The sequence below is a fragment of the Coregonus lavaretus genome (assembly GCF_964263955.1).
Source record: "Coregonus lavaretus genome assembly, chromosome: 5".
NCBI lineage: Eukaryota > Metazoa > Chordata > Actinopteri > Salmoniformes > Salmonidae > Coregonus > Coregonus lavaretus.
Window position 1 is genome coordinate 5,049,378 of NC_139992.1, and position 19,565 is coordinate 5,068,942.

The 19,565-nt window shown below is 45.2% G+C and overlaps 1 protein-coding gene across 2 annotated transcripts in view; it reads right to left on the reverse strand.

The window, feature by feature from the left end:
- LOC311129755 (dedicator of cytokinesis protein 9-like) overlaps nt 1-18,928 on the reverse strand; it is a 179,416-nt gene extending 160,488 nt beyond the window's left edge. For both annotated transcript variants that reach the window (XM_084162181.1, XM_084162182.1), the window contains exon 1: nt 18,497-18,928. In XM_084162181.1, coding sequence (XP_084018307.1) covers nt 18,497-18,613 — 117 coding nt within the window. In that variant the 5' untranslated portion in view covers nt 18,614-18,928. The remainder of the gene's footprint in view (nt 1-18,496) is intronic.
- Nucleotides 18,929-19,565: the final 637 nt, after the last annotated feature.

Here is a 19,565-nt window from a genome sequence, read left to right on the forward strand (position 1 = left end):
CAGGCTGGAAAGACTGAATCTGCAATAGGTAAGCAGCTTGGTTTGAAGAAATCAACTGTGGGAGCAATTATTAGGAAATGGAAGACATACAAGACCACTGATAATCTCCCTCGATCTGGGGCTCCACGCAAAATCTCAACCCGTGGGGTCAAAATGATCACAAGAACGGTGAGCAAAAATCCCAGAACCACACGGGGGGACCTAGTGAATGACCTGCAGAGAGCTGGGACCAAAGTAACAAAGCCTACCATAAGTAACACACTACGCCGCCAGGGACTCAAATCCTGCAGTGCCAGACGTGTCCCCATACTTAAGCCAGTACATGTCCAGGCCCGTCTGAAGTTTGCTAGAGTGCATTTGGATGATCCAGAAGTGGATTGGGAGAATGTCATATGGTCAGATGAAACCAAAATATAACTTTTTGGTAAAAACTCAACTCGTCGTGTTTGGAGGACAAAGAATGCTGAGTTGCATCCAAAGATCACCATACCTACTGTGAAGCATGGGGGTGGAAACATCATGCTTTGGGGCTGTTTTTCTGCAAAGGGACCAGGACGACTGATCCATGTAAAGGAAAGAATGAATGGGGCCATGTATCGTGAGCTTTTGAGTGAAAACCTCCTTCCATCAGCAAGGGCATTGAAGATGAAACGTGGCTGGGTCTTTCAGCATGACAATGATCCCAAACACACTGCCCGGGCAACGAAGGAGTGGCTTCGTAAGAAGCATTTCAAGGTCCTGGAGTGGCCTAGCCAGTCTCCAGATCTCAACACCATAGAAAATCTTTGGAGGGAGTTGAAAGTCCGTGTTGCCCAGCGACATCCCCAAAACATCACTGCTCTAGAGGAGATCTGCATGGAGGAATGGGCCAAAATACCAGCAACAGTGTGTGAAAACCTTGTGAAGACTTACAGAAAACGTTTGACCTGTGTCATTGCCAACAAAGCGTATATAACAAAGTATTGAGAAACTTTTGTTATTGACCAAATACTTATTTTCCACCATAATTTGCAAATAAATTCATTAAAAATCCTACAATGTGATTTTCTGGATTTTCTTTTCTCATTTTGTCTGTCATAGTTGACGTGTACCTATGATGAAAATTACAGGACTCTCTCATCTTTTTAAGTGGGAGAACATGCACAATTGGTGGCTGACTAAATAATTTTTTTCCCCACTGTATATCACGGTTGCAAGGCATATGAACTAACAGGCTATAGAGCAAACAACGCAATTATCACAACACATACACTACCGTTCAAAAGTTTGGGGTCACTTAGAAATGTCCTTGTTTTCGAAAGAAAAGCAATTTTTCTGTCCATTAAAATACATCAAATTGATCAGAAATACAGTGTAGATATTGTTAATGTTGAAAATGTCTATTGTAGCTGGAAACGGCTGATTTTAATGGAATATCTACATAGGTGTACAGAGGCCCATTATCAGCAACCATCAGTCCTGTGTTCCAATGGCACGTTGTGTTTGCTAATCCAAGTTTATCATTTGAAAAGACTAATTGATCATTAGAAAACCCTTTTGCAATTATGTTAGCACAGCTGAAAACTGTTGTGCTGATTAAAGAAGCAATAAAACTGGCCTTCTTGAGACTAGTTCTGTATCTGGAGCATCAGCAATTGTGGGTTCGATTACAGGCTCAAAATGGCCAGAAACAAATAACTTTCTTCTGAAACTCATCAGTCTATTGTTGTTCTGAGAAATGAAGGCTATTCCAGGCGAGAAATTTCAAGGAACTGAAGATCTCGTACATCGCTGTGTACTACTCCCTTCACAGAACAGCGCAAACTGGCTCTAACCAGAATAGAAAGAGGAGTGGGAGGCCCCGGTGCACAACTGAGCAAGAGGACAAATACATTAGAGTGTCCAGTTTGAGAAACAGATGCCTCACAGGTCCTCAACTGGCAGCTTCATTAAATAGTACCCGCAAAAGCCATATCTCAGACTGGCCAATAAAAAGAAAAGATTAAGATGGGCAGTCTGAGATATGGCTTTTTCTTTGCAACTCTGCCTAGAAGGTCAGCATCCCTGAGTCGCCTCTTCACTGTTGACGTTGAGACTGTTGGTGTTTTGCGGGTACTATTTAATGAAGCTCTTTTGCTCAAACTTAATAACAAAATCAATACTGTTAAATTTATTGTTTTGGGAATTTTAAATTGTCTAGCTTTCAATTTGGTGATAGTTCTCAAAGATTATTTTATAAATAAAATATATAGGTATTTTCTACATACTTTATATTTGAGTCGTTTAAGTTTACACTAAAGCGTTTCTACATCCCCCCCTAAAACATAAACATTATTAATATATTTTGTATGTATTTTTACAGTTTGGCCTTGGACATTCCGAAAAAATGCTTAGGCCCAAGGGTTTCTATGGCAGAAAGATACCTGAGTGTCAGGGTGGGCTGTGTGGTGGTGCAGGCATAACAGTCTCTTCAAAGCAGATGAACTAACCTACAGTATTAGTATGGTTCTGTGAATCCACAAATAGCCCGTCAATGAGACACAGAATCCCTAGAATCCCCAGGGCCTTTAACCTTGGTGTGAAGCACTGTATAGTAATACTGAATCTGAGCTGAATTATACTTTAAGAAATAATTCACATGAAACTCTTAAGGTTAGGGTTAAGTTTAGGCATTCATTCTGAATTATTAAGGTTAACTCTGAATGGTTAAGGTAAGGTTTAAGGTTTGGGATAGGCTTAAAACAAAAATCTCAAAAACAACTTTCTATTGCTGGATTCGAACTTGCAACCTTTGGAATCAGAGGCAGATGCTACTTGAAAGTAACAGCGCTCACTGTTGCCCGTAGTGGATGGACGTCGAATACTGACTTTGTTCACGGGTGACCTGGCTGGAAATGTCACATGGAGAGAGGGCTGTGCAAACTAAAATGGATGGGGAATTGGCAGTGGTTTGAAAATGGAGAAAATGCCATCTAGTCTAGAGGAGAAAAGAAAACAGATAACTGGACAACCCTTCACTGTTTCCCACAATTTAAAGTAGTTAGTAGCAGAGGGGGGGGGGGGGGGGGGGTAAAGGGAGGGAAGCATTGCTTTTATAGACAAATCAGGGGGCCTAAAAGGATAAACACACCTCACAAAACAAAATAAATGAAATGTGTCGTCCATCAGTCAGTCTGCTCCGTCTAGATTACACACTGCCCACACTGCAGTAAACACAGACCTGTCTTCACTCTTCGCTAGGTCCTGCACAGACGTAGTACACCTGAGTTTAATCTGCAGGCTAGGAGGAGGAGGAGGAGGAGGAGGGAGGAGGAGGAGGAGGAGGGGGGGGGGGGGGGGTACGTGTGCAGAGAGCACAGCGCTAATCAGACCCGTAAAAAGCTTTTAGGCTTGACTAATTTAATCTCCTTGCTTATTACTAAATGGCTAGCTACTCACGAGCCAATGGATCAGCCATGTGTATGTGTCCAGGCACAGACACAGGCAGGCTTCCTGATATTCCTCTGATTCACTTCCTGTAGAAGGGCTGGGAGGGACATTAGTTAAGGGGAAATCGATACAGTTACATAGCGAGATATTATTTTTGCGCTAGTTGGCTCTACCTGCACCAAAACTCCAGTATTGTTCCTTCATAGCTTGTTCTCCATCTTCTTTTTAAACAGGGAGCCAATTCGTTTTCAGCACTTTTATTTCCATGACTGATCAAAACTCATTTTCTCCTGGCTCTCTCTTGTCCCTCTACAGCAGACATATGGTCAGCAATATGTTTGGAACATCGAATCGCAACAGATATAGAATCGTGAGAACCGTAATACATATCGTATCAGCACCTAAAGTGTCGTGATAATATCGTATTGTGACGTCCCTAGCAATTCCCAAGGGAGGGCTCATTAATATGGCTGCTATATCTCCAAGCTGCTTAGGGCTGATGGAGACTGAGACACTGAGGCTCATAGCCCCCCGGGCCCAGCTAGCACTCCTTTAGAAAAAGCCACAGTATTCTCCTTAAGAATGAGTCTCAGGAAATAGAAAGCGCTTTCTCAACATACGATGGTCACACCCAAAAGGCAGAGGTAACTAAAACGTCTGTGGAAACAGTACTTCCCGGCGTCTGAATGAATATGTGGTTTAGAGCGCTAGGTTAGGGGGATTCTCTCCAGGGGCTGAAGAGATGAGAGCACACCGTACCACAACCAAATGCCTCGTGGCTCCCACTGGCCAGCCACTACATCTCCATCAGTCACTCAACAGGACAGGAATGCCTCATTGGATAACAGAGGACGATCACTACTGTTCTATCAGTTTACACAGGAAGGCAAACTGGACTTGCAACATCATCAGAGAAGGAAAACGAGGCCCCACCCCCCCCACAGCCACAACTATGCCCTGATCAACCGAAATAGCCTCCTTCAGCCAAAGGGTACAGGCTGGAGATAACAGTCAGTCCACCGATTGCATTACGTAATGGTATGGTAGCAAGATAAATCAGTGTTTCCCCTATATGCATTTAGCATTGGCGCACGACCGCTGCTAAATCGTGTACGCCACTGCAAAAGTATTATTATAATTTTTTTATCATGTAGATGTATATTTAGACTATATAATATGTGTCCCAGGATGACGACATCCACCACCCCCCCCTCCACCCCACCCCCCCCGCAGGAAGACCCCACCCCCTCGCAGAAAGACCCCATTCACCCCCCCCAACTCCGCCACCGCTGCTGAAAAAAATCCTAGGGGGAAACACTGTAAATGTTGAACACTTTAGCAAGTCTTCACAAGTACTTGAGTGAATGAAGGGGGGGGGTGTTTGATCATGCAGGGAGGTGGTATTTAAACCATAGTCTTTACAGCCTTGCAGGAGGCATGGCTGACACAACGCCCACCCAACCGCCCAGAGCACCCAAATAAATCCCTGACTGGATGGATGAGAGAGCACCAGATGCAAACAAACTGTCAGAGCAGCAGAGAGCATTCCAGACTCCAAGAAAATAAACATCACTTCGGCAACAAGCCTCGACTAGACCAACACTTGCCTCACTCTTTCATACACTAGTGTCAGTGTTTAGGTAACCTTACCAACATTTCAGAGTTCAAATATTATCGTGAGAATACTTTCAACATTGGAGAAGCCAGGGGAAACAGTTGTGTGAAAGCAGTTGAAGTGTTATGGCTGGCGGTAAGGGTGAAACAGGTCCCAGAGCAGTTGAAGTGTTATGGCTGGCGGTAAGGGTGAAACAGGTCCCAGAGCAGTTGAAGTGTTATGGCTGGCGTTAGGGTGAAACAGGTCCCAGAGCAGTTGAAGTGTTATGGCTGGCGTTAGGGTGAAACAGGTCCCAGAGCAGTTGAAGTGTTATGGCTGGCGTTAGGGTGAAACAGGTCCCAGAGCAGTTGAAGTGTTATGGCTGGCGGTAAGGGTGAAACAGGTCCCAGAGCAGTTGCCCTGCACTTGTTAACAGGAAAGCACAATCTACCCAGGCTCTTTAGAACTCAGGTACTTTGTTATGGTAACCTCCACTGTGTTCCAAAACATTCAGGCTCAATCGGGGAGAACAGTCACAGTGGGGCGGGTTTCCCAGCACTAGGCTACTCTGGGCTCTGCCTGTCTGTCTGCTCTGCTCTCCCAGTCCAGTTACAGCTACATGAAACCTATAGGAACTCAGGCCTCTCTACTTCCACAAGGAGATGGGAGACAGGAAGTCATGAACACATCCTGTTTGGACAGGGTCTATAGATTTTGGGGCAGAGTGGGTCAGGGGCGTATTCAATGGGCTGCAAAGTTTAGAGTGTTTTTGATCATAGAGCTGGCAAGTGGAAAGAGTTGCTCTGTTCTCTCGCCTCTGGTCCAAACTGAGAGTTATTTCTATGTCACCAGGCACAATTACATAAGAGCCATGAAATCAGTGCACACAAATGAAATCCCAGGCTTAGCCAGTGAGAAAACAATGGTCTATTGTGCCCAACGGCTAAAATACCACACATCAGAGAATCGAACCTGTTGGAGAGAAGAAGTGAGAAGCATTGAAGAGACAGTACTGCTCCATTTGTTTCCTTTCCTCAGGAAATGGTTAAATGAGCCACAAGTCTGAAACGACCTGAAACAGCACGTCTGGATTACTTATGAGTGTCAGGTGTGATTCTCTGCTGGAAACAGTGCACTCGCTGGGAGTGCAAATAATCTCTTTTGGTTAGCTCTCACAAATATTTATGGCAAAGTGTCAGCGCAAGAATCCACAATGGTTAATCACTTTTCCAAATCATTTTTTTTGGAGACAAAAGCTGTCTCTGTTAGGCCATGAGATCATTTGAGTTGGCCACATTGCTACTGCATTCAGACAAATGGAAAAACCATTCCCCCTCACACCTGGGTATGATGGCCTGAATTATCCAGTGCTCCACTAAGGACTTCCAAAGCATCTCTCCTCTGACCATGAGGGCCTCGAGTGGTGGATCTGGTTCGGATTAAAACCACAACTGCCAAGATACAGACAGAAAAGAGTGATCCAGTTTTATACTGGGGGCATCAAAAGCATCTGATTCCCCTTCTCTTCTCTTCTCTCATAGTGTCCTAGTTAGATGCCGACTAGACACCATTCAACTAGAGAACACACATCTAGCAGATCATCTGTCAGAGAGCATTCTAGGCCTCTCCAAGTCAGTCACATTTCAGAGAGCTGTAATGATTAGTATAGATTAAAGAGTTTAATAGTTCCATGTACAGGGTTGCAGAGTGAAATTCTTAAGCTCCGAGCTCCGTAGCTCAGCTGGTAGAGCACGGCGCTTGTAACGCCAAGGTAGTGGGTTCGATCCCCGGGACCACCCATACACAAAAAAAAAAAATGTATGCACGCATGACTGTAAGTCGCTTTGGATAAAAGCGTCTGCTAAATGGCATATTATTATTTATTATTATCAGGGAGCTGTAATGATGGATAACAGTCATTACATGGAGCTGTAATGATGGACAACAGTCATTACATGGAGCTGTATTGATGGACAACAGTCATTACATGGAGCTGTAATGATGGACAACAGTCATTACATGGAGCTGTACTGATGGACAACAGTCATTACATGGAGCTGTAATGATGGACAACAGTCATTACATGGAGCTGTATTGATGGACAACAGTCATTACATGGAGCTGTAATGATGGACAACAGTCATTACATGGAGCTGTAATGATGGACAACAGTCATTACATGGAGCTGTAATGATGGACAACAGTCATTACATGGAGATGTAATGATGGACAATGCTCTCTCTAATAAATACAGCAGGCCAGAGCCATAAGGCAGGCCAGAGCCATACAGCAGGCCAGAGCCATACAGCAGGCCAGAGCCATACAGCAGGCCAGAGCCATACAGCAGGCCAGAGCCATACAGCAGGCCAGAGCCATACAGCAGGCCAGAGGCATACAGCAGGCCAGAGCCATACAGCAGGCCAGAGCCATACAGCAGGCCAGAGCCATACAGCAGGCCAGAGCCATACAGCAGGCCAGAGCCCATCACTGAGGAAGATAGTAGTGCATCTATCAAGGATATCAGGGAAGTTGAGTGCTGCCTGCAAGCCAGACTGTGTTGTTGGGGGAAGGCGGATAGGGCTTGTTCAGTGTCAGAGCAGTGTCTATACATTATGCCTTGGCCAAACCACAACACCCTGGAGAGAGTGGGCCTCTTAATGGTCACATGTATTATTGACCCATGCAGGCTGAGAGCTCATCTGTGTCACCATCTCTGCCCACTGGACCTCCGTTCACTCTAACAGTACCCCTTACCTTTACACAGAAACACATATCACTGGACCTCCGTTCACACTGTCACAGTACCCCTTACCTTTACACAGAAACACATATCACTGGACCTCCGTTCACACTGTCACAGTACCCCTTACCTTTACACAGAAACACATATCACTGGACCTCAGTTCACTCTAACAGTACCCCTTACCTTTACACAGAAACACATATCACTGGACCTCAGTTCACTCTAACAGTACCCCTTACCTTTACACAGAAACACATATCACTGGACCTCCGTTCACACTGTCACAGTACCCCTTACCTTTACACAGAAACACATATCACTGGACCTCAGTTCACTCTAACAGTACCCCTTACCTTTACACAGAAACACACATATCACTGGACCTCCGTTCACTCTAACAGTACCCCTTACCTTTACACAGAAAGACACATCACTGGACCTCAGTTCACTCTAACAGTACCCCTTACCTTTACACAGAAACACACATATCACTGGACCTCCGTTCACTCTAACAGTACCCCTTACCTTTACACAGAAAGACACATCACTGGACCTCAGTTCACTCTAACAGTACCCCTTACCTTTACACAGAAACACATATCACTGGACCTCCGTTCACTCTAACAGTACCCCTTACCTTTACACAGAAAGACACATCACTGGACCTCAGTTCACTCTAACAGTACCCCTTACCTTTACACAGAAACACACATATCACTGGACCTCCGTTCACTCTAACAGTACCCCTTACCTTTACACAGAAACACATATCACTGGACCTCAGTTCACTCTAACAGTACCCCTTACCTTTACACAGAAAGACACATCACTGGACCTCAGTTCACTCTAACAGTACCCCTTACCTTTACACAGAAAGACACATATCACACACAATGGTCAACTGTCTATTAGTTCCATAGTTCCTCTAGAATTACCAGTAATTATGAAACATTAAAAAGTAGGCCTACAGTTTGATCTGTGTTTTGCTAATATGACCCTTGGACACCTGTGAGGTTCAGGTCCAGGTAGCCTTGAATTTAGGTTGGTCCCCTGTGGTGTGACCAGAGCGAGAGAGAGACACCAGAGAGAGAGAGAGACCAAAGAGAGAGAGAGAGAGACCAGGGAGAGATCGAGAGACCAGAGAAAGAGAGAGAGACCAGAGAGAGAGAGAGAGACCAGAGAGAGAGAGACCAGAGAGAGAGAAACCAGAGAGAGAGAAAGCGAGAGAGCGAGACCAGAGAGAGAGAGACCAGAGAGAGCGAGAGAGCGAGAGAGCGAGACCAGAGAGAGAGAGCGAGAGACCAGAGAGAGAGCGAGAGAGCGAGACCAGAGAGAGAGAGAGAGTGACCAGAGAGAGACCAGAGAGAGAGAGAGCGAGAGAGACCAGAGAGAGAGAGAGAGAGAGAGACCAGAGAGAGAGAGAGAGAGAGAGCGAGAGAGACCAGAGAGAGAGAGAGAGACCAGAGAGAGAGCGAGAGTGAGAGACCAGAGAAAGAGACCAGAGAGAGAGAGAGAGCGAGAGCGAGAGAGAGACCAAAAAGAGAGACCAGAGAGAGAGAGAGAGCGTGAGAGAGAGACCAGAGAGAGAGAGAGAGGCGGAGAAAGCAAAGAGAGAGAGGGGTAGAGAGAGATGCGAGAGAGTGCGTGTGGCCAAGCTTAGGGCCTGCTCTGCTGGACAACAGTGACAACCCACTAATCTCCTGACTGGCAAGGATGGTGGCATACAGCATACAGCATGTCACAGTCATTCTCCACAGTCCATCCATTTCTCCTCTTCCTGACAGGGAACAGCAGTATCCATACACCAGGTTCACAGGGCCAAACTCAACACTGGATTCATGACTGTAAAGGGCTGGAAAAGTGAATTACATATGTATACACACATCCATAAAAACAAGTCAAAAGAAAGTCCACCTTACGGGCACTCTATCCCACACAACATTAGGCTACATTAAGCACCCTTTCATTTTCCCTTCATCACAATTAGAAAAGGTAAGAGAAAGACTTAAGACAAACCTATACGATAACATTGGTAGTTTTGAGAGAGCACACTTTGAAGAGTGAGTCCATGTTACACAAGACACCTCTCACCTAATCCAGTACAGGGTCAAAGGTCAGGCAATGGCTATCCGCCAGAGTCCTCTCACCTAATCCAGTACAGGGTCAAAGGTCAGGCAATGGCTATCCGCCAGAGTCCTCTCACATAATCCAGTACAGGGTCAAAGGCCAGACAATGGCTATCCGCCAGAGTCCTCTCACATAATCCAGTACAGGGTCAAAGGTCAGGCAATGGCTATACACCAGAGTCCTCTCACATAATCCAGTACAGGGTCAAAGGTCAGGCAATGGCTATACACCAGAGTCCTCTCACATAATCCAGTACAGGGTCAAAGGTCAGGCAATGGCTATCCGCCAGAGTCCTCTCACATAATCCAGTACAGGGTCAAAGGTCAGGCAATGGCTATACGCCAGAGTCCTCTCACATAATCCAGTACAGGGTCAAAGGTCAGGCCCGGGATGTAGCATACTTTATTTCTTTAATCTGGACCAAAATGAACAAGGGAACAGATAGAGAGAACAGAGAGAGGCACCTTCAGCAGGTGCTGTTGATCGCCTAAAAAAAGAACACGAGGAATGATGGGAGTGTAGTAATGAATCTGGAACCACATAGAGTAGAACAGCTCATGGTCTGTCCTGTTGACCTTACTGTTGACCTTACTGTATAAATGACCATTATGTTCCCTTCATCTTCAATGAACACAGCTGGAGCTGCTTATGAAATTAACGTATCTAAGGTCACATGAACCCTACAACTCTTGCTGAGCTGTCTGTCTGTAGACTGCTGTGAGGGTTGCTGAGCTGTCTGTCTGTAGACTGCTGTGAGGGTTGTTGAGCTGTCTGTCTGTAGACTGCTGTGAGGGTTGTTGAGCTGTCTGTCTGTAGACTGCTGTGAGGGTTGTTGAGCTGTCTGTCTGTAGACTGCTGTGAGGGTTGCTGAGCTGTCTGTCTGTAGACTGCTGTGAGGGTTGTTGAGCTGTCTGTCTGTAGACTGCTGTGAGGGTTGCTGAGCTGTCTGTCTGTAGACTGCTGTGAGGGTTGTTGAGCTGTCTGTCTGTAGACTACTGTGAGCAGTCATGGATGATTACAAAAGACTGTGAGTGAAGGAGGGAAATTGACAATTACACAAAAACTGAGTGTATGAGTGCTTGACGACTGGTAGTTGATGCTCAGTAGGTCAGTTTGATTGAGACAGGAAATGCTCTGCTGTTCCGCCCGCCCAACACTTTATGTGGCATCTGATTTCTCCATCGCCCTCTGTGACAAACAAAGGGCCCCCCGTGAGGCTCCCCGGGCCTTGCCCATTCAGATATTACACGTCTTACTTTGTCTTTCACATAGGCCTGGACCACATGACAGGCCTGGAGGCTGCGTGCGTTGACATCCCTCCCCCAGGTTCCCACCAACAGCAGGGCCAGTGAGGATCTAAGTTGATCAACATTAGCTGAAATCCAACATGGACTATTGATTGCAATTACACAACCGGCCCCAGCTGCTTTCTAGCCCATCAGACCATCAGACCATCAGACCATCAGACCAATACATCTGAGCAGATAGCTTCCACACCTTCCCAAACAAGGAAAGCAGAGCTAGAATACAGAGCTCTTCATTTGAGAGTAATCTTTTCTAAAGTGGCCGAGGCATTTCTGTTTAATCTAATAAGGGAGAGAGAGAGTGCTATGTCCTGTTTCGTTTCAAAGGCAGACTTTTGAGTTGATGCCATCACCACCACCACCATCAGCAGCAACACATTCAAAGCTGATGACGGCCATTATGGTTCTAATGGTATTCACAGAGAGAAACCTGGCTCTGCTCTGAGCATGCATGGAGAAACAGAGGGACATCTCAGTGATGGGCCCTGTCCGCTGGCACGTCACTCTACTCCAACAATAAACAAAGGGGCTCTGCCCAGTGTGTCCTCTCAGAAATATCATAAACTGGCTAATCAGTAGAAGAGTGGACAGTGTTTGCCTCCAAAATCCAACATTTGCATTTATCCGATCCATGATTTTCTAGTTTGAGCCATACAATATCTACCGACCAGAGAGGATCTATTCAGCTCATTATGACTTCTTAGTGGGTATTTGGATTACAATCTTTCAGACAGAAAGAATCCAATACATTTGTGTTGTAATGCAGACTGAAATACAATCATCCAGGATGGGGGGGGATCCGTCACAATCTCTCCTTTATGTTGCTGAAAGAGATCCTTCTTTCCCTCCGAGGGTATTAACATGTTTCATGGAGGAATTACTTACAAGCTCTGTGTGTGTGTGAGTGTGTGTATGTGCATGCATGCACATGTGCGTGCATGTGTGTGTGGACGGTGGTCTCGTGTACAATCACATTCCTGTCCCACTCCACTGAGGGTCCCCACGAGCTCTTCACCAGAACAACAGAGCTATGCTTCCAGCTTTATGACTCCTACCAGTCACCATATGTTGGTCAGTGAATGGCCACTAGCTGGAGGATGTCAAATGATATTCATGCAGCAGCTGTGTCCAGGTTGTCCTTATTCGGTCATATTCACAATGGCTTCCTTCTAAAAACGCATATCCCTCGTCTCCTCCAGAATCCTCTGTCTTGGGTCCATGAATGAATAAATAATATGAAGGTGTGGTGACAGAGAGCCTGGACGGTGACAGAGAGCCTGGACGGTGACAGAGAGCCTGGACGGTGACAGAGAGCCTGGACGGTGACAGAGAGCCTGGACGGTGACAGAGAGCCTGGACGGTGACAGAGAGCCTGGACGGTGACAGAGAGCCTGGACGGTGACAGAGAGCCTGGACGGTGTCCGGTTCGGTTTCTTAGCAACTTCTTCCAGAAAAGTTGGAACAATGACTCTGAACACCACAACAAACACAGTACACACACACACACACACACACATACATACACAAAAGTGTCAACTCCTTTCTCCCGGAGCCTTTGCAAAATTGATATTGTGATATCACAGGCCCCATTGCCCAAATCTTCTATGCTGGATAGTCCAATTCATCATTAGACAAATCCCACCTAATACTGTCTGAGACCAACCATGAAAATGTATGGCAAATACTTCCCTTGTAACAATGTGGTGCCTCTCTGTGAGCCTTTCTATGGACATAGATCACCTGATAACAAACAGCCTATGATGAGGCAGAGACTCATAACAGTTATTTTCCAAAAGCAATGAAAAGGAAAAAACATTACACATATAAATTAAGGCTTATAGTTAGGTACTAAAATTACCTTTTTCCTTGTATCATGCAAAGGTGTTTGCTAACCCTACCCCATTAGGATGTACTGTTGCCTATGCATGCTTGGCCTTCAATGCGCTCCATGCATATCAGCATAGATGGCACCATTAACACATTTTAGTCATTTAGCAGACGCTCTTATCCAGAGCGACTTAGTTAGTGAGTGCATACAATGTAATTTTTTTTGTTTTACATTATTTTTATACTGGTCCCCCGTGGGAATCGAACCCACAACCCTGGTGTTGCAAACGCCATGCTCTACCAACTGAGCTACATCCCTGCCGGCCATTCCCTCCCCTACCCTGGACGACGCTGGGCCAATTGTGTGCCGCCCCATGGGTCTCCCGGTCGCGGCCAGCTACGACAGAGCCTGGATACGAACCAGGATCTCTAGTGGCACAGCTAGCACTGCGATGCAGTGCCTTAGACCACTGCGCCACTCGGGAGACGTTATGTTTTTCACAACTTGAGGCTGTGGGACTAGTTAAAAACAGATGTACAGGATTATTCATCCTTAAGAGTCTATTGATGCACCCGTGCGTCAATCTAAGTAACATAATACAAAAAATCCCATCAAAATCCGTCAGTTTAAGCTAGAGATATCTGCATGGGCTGTTTTTTGCCTGGGCTGCATCTCAATCCACCACATCCACCTACAGTTGAAGTCGGAAGTTTACATACACTTAGGTTGGAGTCATTAAAACTTGTTTTTCAACCACTCCACAAATTTCTTGTTAACAAACTATAGTTTTGGCAAGTCGGTTAGGACATCTACTTTGTGCATGACAAGTAATTTTTCCAACAATTGTTTACAGACAGATTACCTCCACAAGTCTGGTTCATCCTTGGGAGCAATTTCCAAACGCCTGAAGGTACCACGTTCATCTGTACAAACAATCGTACGCAAGTATAAACACCATGGGACCACGCAGCCGTCATACCGCTCAGGAAGGAGACGCGTTCTGTCTCCTCGAGATGAACATACTTTGGTGCGAAAAGTGCAAATCAATCCCAGAACAACAGCAAAGGACCTTGTGAAGATGCTGGAGGAAACAGGTACAAAAGTATCTATATCCACAGTAAACCGAGTCCTATATTGACATAACCTGAAAGGCCGCTCAGCAAGGAAGAAGCACGGGGGTGGCACCATCATGCTGTGGGGGTGCTTTGCTGCAGGAGGGACTGGTGCACTTCACAAAATAGATGGCATCATGAGGAAGGAAAATGATGTGGATATATTGAAGCAACATCTCATGACATCAGTCAGGAAGTTAAAGCTTGGTCGCAAATGGGTCTTCCAAATGGACAATAACCCCAAGCATACTTCCAAAGTTGTGGCAAAATGGCTTAAGGACAACAAAGTCAAGGTATTGGAGTGGCCATTACAAAGCCCTGAACTCAATTCTATAGAAAATGTATGGGCAGAACTGAAAAAGCATGTGTGAGCAAGGAGGCCAACAAACCTGACTCAGGTACACCAGCTCTGTCAGGAGGAATGGGCCAAACTCAAATTCACCCAACTTATTGTGGGAAGCTTGTGGAAGGCTACCCAAAACGTTTGACCCAAGTTAAACAATTTAAAGGCTATGCTACCAAATACTAATTGAGTGCATGTAAACTTTTGACCCACTGGGAATGTGATGAAATAAATAAAAGCTGAAATAAATCATTCTCTCTACTATTATTCTGACATTTCACATTTTTAAAATAAAGTGGTGATCCTAACTGACCTAAAACAGGGAATTTTTACTAGGATTAAATGTCAGGAATTGTGAAAAACTGAGTTTAAATGTATTTGGCTAAGGTGTATGTAAACTTCCGACTTCAACTGTATGTCGGCCTTCCGCATCTATCCGCCTACGTCGGCCTTCCGCATCTATCCACCTATGTTGGCTCCGTATCTATCCACCTATGTTGGCTCCGCATCTATCCACCTATGTTGGCTCCGCATCTATCCACCTATGTTGGCTCCGCATCTATCCACCTATGTTGGCTCCGCATCTATCCACCTATGTTGGCTCCGCATCTATCCACCTATGTTGGCTCCGCATCTATCCACCTATGTTGGCTCCGCATCTATCCACCTAGGTTGGCTCCGCATCTATCCACCTAGGTTGGCTCCGCATCTATCCACCTAGGTTGGCTCCGCATCTATCCGCCTACGTCAGCCTTCCGCATCTATCCACCTATGTTGGCTCCGCATCTATCCACCTATGTTGGCTCCGCATCTATCCACCTATGTTGGCTCCGCATCTATCCACCTATGTTGGCTCCGCATCTATCCACCTATGTTGGCTCCGCATCTATCCACCTATGTTGGCTCCGCATCTATCCGCCTACATCAGCCTTCCGCATCTATCCACCTATGTCAAACTGAGCAATCGGGGGATAAGGACCTTGGTCAGGGAGGTGACCAAGAACCTGATGGTCACTCTGACAGAGCTTCAAAGTTCCTCTGTGGAGATGGGAAAACCTTCCAGAAGGACAACCATCTCTGCAGCACTCCACCAATCAGGCCTTTATGGTAGAGTGGCCAGACGGAAGTCACTCCTCAGTAAAAGGCACATGACAGCCCGCTTGGAGTTTGCCAAAAGGCACCTTAAGGACTTTCAGACCATAAGAAACAAGATTCTCTGGTCTGATGAAACCAAGATTGAACTCTTTGGCCTGAATGCAAAGCGTCACGTCTGGAGGAAATCTGGCAGCATCCCTACGGTGAAGCAAGGTGGGGGCAGCATCATGCTGTGGGGATGTTTTCAGTGGCAGGGACTGGGAGACTAGTCAGGATCGAGAGAAAGACGAAGAGAGCAAAGTACAGAGAGATCCTTGATGAAAACCTGCTCCAGAGCACTCAGGACCTCAGACTGGGGCAAAGGTTCATCTTCCAACAGGACAACGACCCTAAGCACACAGCCAAGACAACGCAGGATTGGCTTCGGGACAAGTCTCTGAATGTCCTTGAGTGGCCCAGCCAGAACCTGATCGAACATCTCTGGAGAGACTTGAAAATAGCTGTGCAGCAACGCTGCCCATCCAACCTGACAGAGCTTGAGAGGATCTGCAGAGAAGAATGGGAGGAACTCCCCAAATACAGGTGTGCCAAGCTTGTAGCGTCATACCCTAGAAGACTTGAGGCTGTAATCGCTGCCGATTCAGTATTTTGTTGAAGCAACTTTGGCAGTGATTACAGCATCGAGTCATCTTGGGAATGCAAGCTTGGCATACCTGTATTTGGGAAGTCCGGGTAGCTTGGCAAACCTGTATTTGGCAAATAGTCAGGGTAGCCATTTGATTAGCTGTTCAGCAGTCGTATGGCTTGGGGGTAGAAGCTGTTGAGAAGTCTTTTGGACCTAGACTTGGCGCTCCGGTACCGCTTGCCGTGCGGTAGCAGAGAGAACAGTCTATGACTAGGGTGGCTGGAGTCTTTAGGGCCTTCCCCTGACACCGCCTGGTGTAGAGGTCCTGGATGGCAGGAAGCTTGGCCCCAGTCATCTACTGGCATTGTCGTGCCCTCTTCACAACTGTCTTGGTGTGTTTGGACCATGATAGTTTGTTGGTGATGTGGACACCAAGGAACTTGAAGCTCTCAACCTGCTCCACTACAGCCCCGTATATGAGAATGGGGGTGTGATCGGCCCTCCTTTTCCTGTAGTCCACAATCATCTCCTCTGTCTTGATCACATTGAGCGAGAGGTTGTTGTCCTGGCACCACACTGCCAGGTCTCTGACCTCCTCCCTATAGGCTGTCTCATCATTGTCGGTGATCAGGCCTACCATTGTTGTGTCGTCGGCAAACTTAATGATGGTGTTTGAGTCGTGCTTGGCCACGCAGTCGTGGGTGAACAGGGAGTACAGTAGGGGACTAAGCACGCACCCCTGAGGGGCCCCAGTGTTGAGGATCAGCATGGCAGATGTGTTGTTGCCTATCCTTACCACCTGGTGGGAGGCCTGTCAACTGTGGGACCTTATATAGACGGGAGTGTGCCTTTCCAAATCATGTCCAATCAATTTAATTTACCACAGGTCAACTCCAAACAAGATTTGGAAACAGGATGCACCTGAGCTAAATTTTGAGTCTCATAGAAAAGGGTCTGAATACTTATGTAAATAAGGTTTTATGTTTTTATTTTTAATACATTTGCAAACATTTCTAAAAACCTGTTTCTGCTTTGTCATTATGGGGTATTTTGTGTAGATGTATGAGATTTATTTTTTATTTAATCCATTTTTGAATAATGCTGTAACGTAACAAAATGTGGAAAAAGGGAAGGGGTCTGAATACTTTCCAAATGCACTGTATCTCCTAGATATAGGAACGACACTTAAAAACCTTATTCCTTATGATTACATTTACATTTACATTTTAGTCATTTAGCAGACGCTCTTATCCAGAGCGACTTACAGTTAGTGAATACATGTAATATATATATATATATATATATATATATATTTTTTTTTTTTTTTTTTTTTTTTTTTGTATACTGGCCCCCCGTGGGAATCAAACCCACAACCCTGGCGTTGCAAACACCATGCTCTATCAACTGAGCTACATCCCTTCCGGCCATTCCCTCCCCTACCCTGGACGACGCTGGGCCAATTGTGCGCCGCCCATGAGTCTCCTGGTCACGGCCGGCTGCGACAGAGCCTGGATTCGAACCAGGATCTAGTGGCACAGTTAGCACTGCGATGCAGTGCCTTAGACCACTGCGCCACTCAGGAGCTAATTATTAATTGTTTGACCGTCTGTTTTGCCATTCATGAATGTGTTACTAAAGGCGTTTCTATAGGCTATAGTAGGCCAAATGCAACATTCTATCAAATAATTGTTTTTTTATACATTCATGGTTCCTAAAATTCTAAATTAAAATGCTAAATGATCCATTGTATGACCATCTTAAAACAATTCCATATGTTAGCTTAGTAGAACCCCCCCCCCCCCCCCCCAAAGGTTTAGACTTTTTAAATATCCATAATAATCCACGTAGCCTATAGGCCTACCATTGCTGCCGTGTGTATCTATCTCATTTACATATTGAATCAATGAAAGAAGGATGGGATTGACCTTTCTGGAGGATCAGAGGGCAAAAAATGGTTTGACTAGAATGGAATAAAACTCAATGAAGATGGCAAAACACACTATGCCCCCAAAAAAGTAATTTAAACAAATAAAAAGGTAAAGTCAAATAATAGGTAAACCCCCAACATGGAATGCATAATTTCATGCTTTCAAGTATTTATACAAAATGAAATTCAGATCTTATTGAGACACAGTAAGAGTAGCATAGCGCTCCACCGGCTGACCTCCAGTCAGAAATCTAGCGACACATGGAGAGGTTGGGTGACACCTCGACGGGCTAGAAAGTAACAACACACAAGGCACGATAGCGGACAGACATGTCTGATAGAAAGCGAAAGATTACGTAGATGAAGAGGGTATAGAAATGGTGTACTTACAATAAACACGGAGGTCCTGACAACCTCAGAGACACTTTGCCTTAGTTCAGCCGCAGTGCCAGGTTTACTTAGTCCCCTTGTAAATTTCCTGGTCTCCGGATGTACTGGAATAGACATTATCGAGTTCTGCCTTTCATCAATTTATTTTAAGAATGGATTAAACTTCAAATTAAAGTGAAAACTTTTAATTCATAAACTGGTTTATCCGATTCTCCGTCCCCACTAGTGCGCACATTGAGTTTGAAACTGGATCATGTTGTGGTGGTTGAGTATGCCTTTTTGATCTCATAATTTGCACCAATTACAAATGAAAGTTGTATTGTATTATCCCGCAGCTGTTACATTCCCCCGCTGAGTTATTGTTGTCATAATAAACCATTCTTCTGAGCTGTCACCGTCTCATTACCGCTGCCCCTCCGTCTACCTATGGTCGGTGACGGTATAGGCTCATGCGACGTTAACCAGAAGTAATCACTAGTATTCTGCCAGCAGCACAAATGACGTCACGTTTAAATGGTAATGAAGAAACCTTCAAAATAAAAGCCCGCATTTCAAAACATTGCAATGTGGATAACTAATTCAAAGGATAAAGAATTTGAATCAATGGCTACTTTTATTTTACCAACAATAAAGGGCAATAAGTAAGGTATAAAAACAAATAAAACATATGGTTTAAAAAATTTTTTTAAGCCTAATAATGAAAAAAATACAATGTTCACACTGGTATGTTGAGAATATTGGGCTGTAGAGATAACTTTTCTACCTGTCTCAGTTAAACTACGTGTAGTTTTGGAGGGGGACTGTGTTGTAGACATACTGTATGCATTTAGTCTGACATGTTATATTCATTCTAAAACAATATCAGCTGGAAAGACAAAACACTAAGACTTTTTTATGCTTACCCTGTTTGTGTGCAGTGTGAAATAAAATTCCTTTCCATACTAGACATTCATGCACTCTTGCCTTGCCCTAACGGGCAAACACCGATTATTAGCAGTTGATCAGTCGAGAAGCCAACTGCTTCAAAGACACAATGTAAACAATGATGGATTTGCATACCTGTTATAAC